Consider the following 8382-nt stretch of genomic DNA (forward strand, 5'->3'; position numbering starts at 1 on the left):
CAATAAGTGTCATGGGCTCTTTAGTGACCACAGAGAGTCACTGTTTAACTTCCCATCCAAAAGACAGCACCCTACACAGGGCAATGTCCCCAATCACTGCCCTGGGGCATTGAGATCTCCTTAGACCAGAGGAAAGAGTGCCTCCTACTGGCCCTCCAACACCACTTTCAGCAGAATATGGTCTCCCATTCAGGACCAACCCTACTTAGCTACAGGCACCAGACCCTAATAGGGATTTTTTTCTCTCTTAATCATATCACATTCCATTTTTACCAGTTGAACGTAGACACAAACAAAACACTTTTCTGCATCAACATTTTTCTGAAAATATGTAATGAAATATGTAAATTAGGCGATATCTCATTAAATATGCACACATTTACATACCACGCAAATTCATTTTTCTGGACACTGGACAAAGTCAGCCTAAAAATATATACATTTTATTTTGTTAAGACACACCAGGACCAGACTTGTCCAGATCAGATTGTGGATAAATACTTGTTCCATCTTTCTATCTGTAAAATACTAAAGACATGTACTTAAAATGCATTTTTGGCACATTTTTCCAAATAAAATGTTATTTAGAATCAGAAAATGACAACATATCAACAATTCCCTCTGGGCAAGTCTGGAAAATATATCTAAGGATATAATTAAAGACAAGTACACTGAATTAAGACTACCAAACGCCAAAAGCCTATTTATCTCTTCAAAGTAAGTTATGTAGTCCAGTTTGTAACATTCTCCATGAAATGGACTTTGAAATGATGTGTAATTCAATGTAGTGAGCTTTGAAATGATTGATGTATGTCCATTTTAAAGTGGTTAAAATTCATACAAATGTTGATGATGGCAGTATGATAAACTAAAGAAAAAATACATTTTCATAAAGTTTTTGAATTTTGTTATGGGCCAAAATACCAACAAATCTCAAAATTGATATGTAGATGCAAAACTGTAATTTCAGTCTGTGGTTTCCGGCTTTAAGGTAGTATGTTTTATGCAAAGTCAATTTAAATTGATTAGGTCCCTGAACCAATAACAGTTGGGTGTATTATGAAAGTATTATGGGGTGGAAATGATTGGAAGTTTTAAGGAAGTATTTTTTTTATGTCAAGTCAATTTCAATTAATTGAAAATCGCCAAAGTAAAAAAATACAAAGGTAATTGCCATTGATTGGAGGGAAGAGGTCCCTGAACCAATAACAGTTGGTTATATTCGCTCAAGTCATATGGCAGGGGTAGGCAACCCTGTTCCTGGAGTGCCGCAGGTACTGCAGGATTTTGTTCCAACTAGGCTAATTGATCAGTTCAGTGATTTCCTAAATTCAACACACCTGGTCTTCCAGGTCCGTTAAATCAAAAACATGAAGTGCCTGTGGCACTCCAGGACCAAGGTTGCCAACACCTGTTATATGGGGTGAAAGCAATTCATATTTTTTGGAAGTAGTTTTATGTAAAGTGAATTAAAATAAATAGATCAAGTCAAAACAAGTCAAACTAATTGCAGTGGGTTAGAGGGAAGGTCTCTGAACAATCACAAATTGGTGTGAGATCTCTATGGCATATGGTTAAGAAGCTATTTACATTTTTCACTAATTCATTAACATGCAATAGTAGGCGTTGCATTTTTAAGACGTCCCTTAACCCTCGGAGCAAGGGTTTAGCTACATTTCGCCTCCAAAAAGTGAATATGACACCGAATTGGAAAAACACAGGCTGGAATAACAAGGGGTGTAACCAATGATTTATATAGACACTAGATGACCGATAGGGGGCGCTGTGTTGAAGCCACCGTGCCTCCACCTTGGCACTCCCCCACCAGTGTAAAACATATTTTGGAAGCTATAGAAATGCATTTATTAATGTGTACATTCGTTTTTGCCACATGTATTATATTACAGACACCTTAATGCATACTTTTAAATTATATTATGTGAGCTAAACATACAAATTAAAAATTAAAAAATATGTAAAAACATTTTCCTTAAAGTATACTTTTTTGAGATTACTAATGTTACTGTCCCCACTACAACAACAACAACAAATACTTAAATACATGTAATTGTCCTTGAAACATTTAATTGAAATACTGTAGAATTCCATTTATTCCTATGCCAATATCGCCGACTGGTGGCGTCAAAGTATGGCCAATACATAACATCAGCAATCCAGGGTTTATATACATCATTGGGTGTAACTTGTTCACTATCGTCAGCTGATTCAGAATATGATTATCAGAATGTGTCATTTCTATTATTTTGGCACATTCCGTTGAAGAGGTATTGACGAGCAAATTCCGAATTGATCTGAAAATGCTGTCGGAGACGCCGTATGGAGGGGTGTGAGGCAATTGCTGAGCCTCTGGAGGCACGCAGAGGCCAAATGGAGCTCTGTACCGCATCACTGAACTCCTCCCAAATTTGGTTGACGGTAGGTGGGGGCGGGAGGTCCTGTATAAACACAAATTTCATTGACAACTTCCTTCACAACAGCTCTGCGCTGCTCCGTAAAGCCCAAGAAGTATGAATGCAGAGGCCTTATCTCTGTAAATGCTGCACGGCCAATGCAGACGTCGGATTGACCATGAAGCGCCTTTAAGTGCAGCCTTCATATATAGGCATACAGTCATTGAGTGCAGCACTGGTCTGTTGTCCATTTAAGTTTTACTGTTACTTAAAATGACAATCAGAGAGAATTGTATCTTTGTGAACAAATTAATACAAATATAGCTCTGTGTTAATTTTGCACATAAAATGTTTTGTTGTGTACTTTAATAATGCCCACAATGGAAATAAACATAATGCATGATTTATCTCCGATCATCAAAAAAAATCTAATCAAAAACCAAGACTATCGAAGGCCTATCAACAGAGATGTGTACTAGCTACAATGTATCATGCAGGGGGATGTAGGCCTATCCAATGATGTTAGAGGAAATATGTAGGCTACAGTAAGTGAAGTGTGATATCTTCTCTAGACAAGCTGTGCTGTTGAATTGTGTGCACTTTTTATAGTGTCATCATTATAACATGTATTGGTGGAAATTTAACTCCACTGGCTGGCTATAAATAAAGGTCCTTCTCAAAACACTGAAACTGTAGACCGTTTGTCAATCAGACTCAGGAATTACCATTGGTTGAAATTGGAATCCTCGGATGTTGTGACTGGGAAAATCAAGAAGGAGGCGGGAAAAAAATGTTCCGCTCACGCATCATGTCTTCTACTCGGAGGCGGTGAGAAGAGTGGTAGAAAGGAGTGAAGTTGAATAAATATTGGTAGTAGGAGTAGAAACACCAGATAATATTCCTTGTCAACAGAGGGATCCTGACATGTTGTATGTTCGGAAGGTGGACTTTGTAGCGTTTATTGCATTGTTTAGCAAACGCACAGCGCAAACAGAAAGGAAATCGGAGAAAATAGGCATCATTGGGAGTGCGGCTGAGCGGTTTTTGGGACTTAGATATTTTACAGCAGAGGCATTACAAGGAATCCTGTCGATGAATGCTCCGTGCTCACAGGCACCTGAGCCTGTTTAGGGATGTGATTAGAACTGTGACTGAAGGAGTGGGATGATTTTTTAAAAATGTATTTATTGTATATATATATTCAATGGAATATATCTTTTTTTCAATACCCGGTACAGTAGGTGGCGGCAATACACCAAAAGGTGTAGTCTGCCATAAAACCTTGAAGAAGAAGAAGAAGAAGAAGAAGAAGAAGAAGAAGAAGAAGAAGAAGAAGAAGAAGAAGAAGAAGAAGAAGAAGAAGAAGTTCAGCGCACAGAAGCTTCTACAGTAGACAGCCTACGCTGTGAATCGATAAATAAGAAGACATGCTTTCCGTCCTCACATTGCTATTTATCTTATTCAGTCTAAATGAGGCCAAACAGAAAGATTTGTACACTTTCAAAGTTGTTAATAGCAGAGGGAGATTAGTCTCTTTGGAAAAATACAGGGGTTCGGTAAGTTTGAAACTCGAGCCTATGCAAATCTTCCATTTGTGTACCGGTGAATGCATGCTGCGGAATTTCCTTTCATAAGGCATGCATGTTATTTGCATGTTTTATAACAATAGCATCTTACTCATATGAATAAAATGCTAACTTTAAGACCAAATTTATGATGAGCTTTGCATTCTTTGTGTCTATCATCTGTATACGTGGCAACTGCTGCTGGACTCCAACGTTGCTTAGAATACTAAATTGTTTTATAGGCCACTAGATAGTTTGACCCAACTGTTATGTCTGGTTGTGTATTACTGGCTATAATGTAACCTGCATAAGGAGATTATTTCCTTTGCCTTACAAAAGAGAAATTCCCTTCTGTAGTCAGTGATAATTTAAGATGTTACCACATCTGGGCCACCTTGATGTTTTAATTTGAATACATATTTAAAACTTGTATTTATTAATTGTCAACTTTTTTCATTGGGTGTAACCATATAACAGTACACATTCTATAGACCATCTGCAGGCTGCAAAATCTGAACAGATTTTAAAGTGATACAGGAGAAAGAGGCATTCCCACATCTGTCCTATTTCTCTCCTTACTATGTGTAGTTCCGTCGTATTGACACTAGAGGTCAGTATTAGACAGCAACACAGTTTTATAGAAGGGATATAGAAAATCGTAAAATCTCAATTAAAAATAAATAAGGAAACAGTTCCGTGTAGCTCAGTTGGTAGAGCATGGCGCTTGCGATGCCAGAGTTGTGGGTTCGAGTCCCACGGGGGACCAGGACGAAAGTGAATGCACTCACTACTGTAAATAGCTCTGGATTAGAGCGTCTGCGAAATGACTAAAATATATATATATATTTTTTTAAACAAAGATTTTTTCACAAAAGTAGTGCACTGGGCCTTTACTAGTCCTGTATTAGCGGACCAATATAGCCATCTGTAGTGCAGGCAAAAACATTTTTCCATACCAAATCATATGTAATGTAATCTACCTAATGTTTGATCAAAAAGTCACTGCATCTGTTCAATACTAAAACCACGCCATTGGCCCAGAATTGATAAAATATTTTAATGGATATTTAAAAAAAAATACTTGACCAAAAATTATTGCAACAATGTATACTGAAAGACAGGGCTGGAATGGAGGCTGGGCAGAAGCATACACTGGGAATTAAATAGATTTATCTGTGAAATCTTTGAACATGAAAAGATCAACTATAATAAAGGATGTTGTTTGTTGACATGAGAGCCTGTGTTCTCTGTAAACAGGGTAGTGATAGTCAGAGGGTCAGGTATTGACCATTTTCCAGGGCTTCTTTCACTATCACCTCCATTACTATCTGGCCTGAACCTCTACTATTCAGACTGCTCAGAGACTCCTCATCACTTACATTCACCTCCAAATCTTTGGTCTTGTTTTCCTTGAAACCATGCCCACTCAGTTCATAGCCTTGTAGCTCTGTGGTAGTCCCTACATACAGAGCAAGAAGGATAAAAGGGTAAAACTATTTTATGGAATAACCCCTGTGCCCTTACCAAATGTTTCATCTGGTCCCATAGCCAACATAGAAATAGCCAGTGCTTGACTTGGGCAGGAGCTCACTGGAGCTGAGTACTGGCACCTCAAATGTTCTACTGCTTGAGCTCCTGTTCCTCTTATAGAATATTAGCTCAAAAGTATTGTGGAGCTCCCGCACCTAAATATAAGCAGTACCAGAACCCAAAATGAGTACCGGTACCTATTTCAGTCAAGCACTGGAAATAGCACTCAGGCAGGGGAATTTAATGAAAGGCTACTGGTTATTTTCATGTTGTTGATAACGGTTTTCATCAGTACAACATTTATATTTTTAGTTGTATTGTTGCCTGCAGGTGTCCCTGGTGGTGAATGTGGCCAGTGACTGTGGCTTCACCCAGGATCACTACACGGACCTGCAGCAGCTGCAGAGGGACTTTGGGCCGTCCCACTTCAACGTCCTGGCCTTCCCCTGCAACCAGTTTGGCCAGCAGGAGCCTGGCAGCGACAAGGACATTGACGCCTTTGTCCGGCGTGTCTACGGAGTCTCCTTCCCCCTCTTCAGCAAGATTGCTGTGGTGGGCACCGGGGCCAACAATGCCTACAAGTACCTTGTGGGTGAGTGAACAGATGAGGGATGGATGGGGGCAGAGGCATATACACATATACATATAGACATATACTGTAGACATGTACATGTTTTGGAGGCAGGTAGCCTAGCGGTTAGGAGCATAGGGCCAGTAACCGAAGCCGACTAGGTGACAAATATGCCGATGTGCCCTTGAGCAAGGCACTTAACCCTAATTGCTCCAGAGTCGCTATCACTAATTGCTGATCCCTGGCTCTGACCCCACTCTCAGGGGGACGTGGGATATTCATGTGTGAAATAGGACAAATGTAAGTGGCCACCTAATTATCTTAACAAGGTGTCTGTGTCAAGTTGACTGGATGTCCTTTGGGTGGTGGGCCATTCTTGATACACACGGGAAACTGTTGAGCGTGAAAAACCCAGCAGCATTGCAGTTCTTGACACAAACTGGTGCGCCTGGCACCTACTACCAGACCCCGTTCAAAGGCACTTAAATCTTTTGTCTTGCCCATTCACCCTCTGAATGGCACACATACACAATCCATGTCTCAATGGTCTCAAGGCTTTAAAATGCTTCTTTAACCTGTCTCCTCCCCTTCATCTACACTGATTGAAGTGGATTTAACAAGTGACATCAATAAGGGATCATAGCTTTCACCTGGATTCACCTGGTCAGTGTATGTCATGGAAAGAGCAGGTGTTCTTAAAGTTTTGTACACTCAGTGTATACGGCTATGGGTGGAGGATGCATAATCCAACTTTTTCTTGGATAGCTTGAACCGTGAACAACAAGTCTATAACCCCTGACTGACATGGGCAGACAGTGACCGTCTTTGTGGTCTCATTAGCAAGCCTAGGCCAGGTCAGAGTGTGTGTGTGGTTTATTATGGGTTTGACTGGCATGTTGGGTCCCCCAGCGTGAGATAAAATGGCAGGCTACTGGCAGGCTGCACGTTTTTCACAAACTGACCCTCAGATTGTAGGTGATTCAAACATCAGGAAATATCAAAGAGAAGGAGAAAAATAGGTAAATTACATTTTTACTGCGCTCTGTTAAATCCTGATGGATTGAAAGGCTGGAGGAGAAAGGAAGGAATGATGATCGCAATCTTCTACTCACCTTTAAGGGTACTATGTCTAGATATTTTATTCAATGCATTTTTTAAATAGCAACAATGAGGTGTTGAAACATGGCTTGGTAATGTGGCCTTCTATTTGTAGTCATGCTATATTAACACGCAGTTAATATTTATGTTTTATGGAATTGGCACAACATTTTGTTTTCTCTTTTGATTCTTTACAGAGAAGTCAGGAAAAGAGCCTGACTGGAACTTCTGGAAGTACCTCATCGATACAGATGGGAATGTCGTGGATGCCTGGGGGCCCAGTGTCTCTGTCAAAGAACTCCGACCTAAAATAGCTGAAATGGTACGAAATATCATCCTCAAGAAGAAAGAGGAACTTTAACTCAACACCTCAAGACCCATCTGACAATCTATTCAGGAGTATCCTATGTGATTGAATTCCCCTGTCTGCTACAAAAACACCCAGAGCGTTAAAAAAATACACTCCAAGCACCACCACACACTTCAAGCACCACCACACACTCCATAGTGTACATTTTGTATTGTACAGATGTAGGATCTTAATTTGAGCCAGTTTGCTACAGCAGGAAAATAATCCTGCAGCAACAGGAAATGTGAATTATTATGTGGATTATCATTAATGGGCATTTTTGTAGGGGTTGATACATTTTTCATAAGGGAAAATCAAGTCTGAAATTTCAAATGTGAAATTACAAACTTCAGAAGCATTTTTAAACCTCAAATACACTACAAGTTTAAAATGTCCTCCTGCAACAGGGGTGATCAAATTAAGATCCTATATCTGTGCCCATATTAACTTTTATGAAACCACCTATATGACTGCATTCAGCATACTGATATCCTCTTTTGGAAGCACTTGATCTGACTGAGAAAAACCCTCTCATCAGTAGTCAGAGCGTATTGTTGTGCTGTTGAGAGGTTATTTGTATTGGATTGGATTGCCCTTTCATGGTACATGTGTGCACATTAATAAATGCACTTTTACAAAGTGGCATGAATGCTTTCATCAACAACTAGAAAATGTCCATAAAGATCTACACGGAAAATGTGTAGGAGTTGAATTTAGGTCAAACATGACTTTTGCATGAAAGTTTTTCTCAAATAAGATTTGTTTGTTTTTGACTGTCTGTGCCTGTAAGGAATATACTCACATTCCTTTTTAGATAACAGCCTTTCACACTGATGTTTTCAAAGTTAACACTGTGCT

At 39.5% G+C, this 8382-nt stretch overlaps 1 protein-coding gene across 1 annotated transcript; it reads left to right on the plus strand.

Moving 5' to 3' along the window:
• The first annotated feature begins 3745 nt into the window (after window positions 1–3745).
• gpx7 (glutathione peroxidase 7) lies at window positions 3746–8160 on the plus strand. The gene is made up of 3 exons (XM_084163744.1): window positions 3746–3967; window positions 5837–6098; window positions 7373–8160. Exons 1-3 carry the CDS (start codon window positions 3839–3841, stop codon window positions 7534–7536), a joined length of 555 nt encoding a protein of 184 aa, XP_084019870.1. The 5' UTR covers window positions 3746–3838; the 3' UTR covers window positions 7537–8160.
• Window positions 8161–8382: the final 222 nt, after the last annotated feature.

The sequence above is a fragment of the Coregonus lavaretus genome (genome assembly GCF_964263955.1).
Source record: "Coregonus lavaretus genome assembly, chromosome: 6".
Classification (NCBI taxonomy): Eukaryota; Metazoa; Chordata; class Actinopteri; order Salmoniformes; family Salmonidae; genus Coregonus; species Coregonus lavaretus.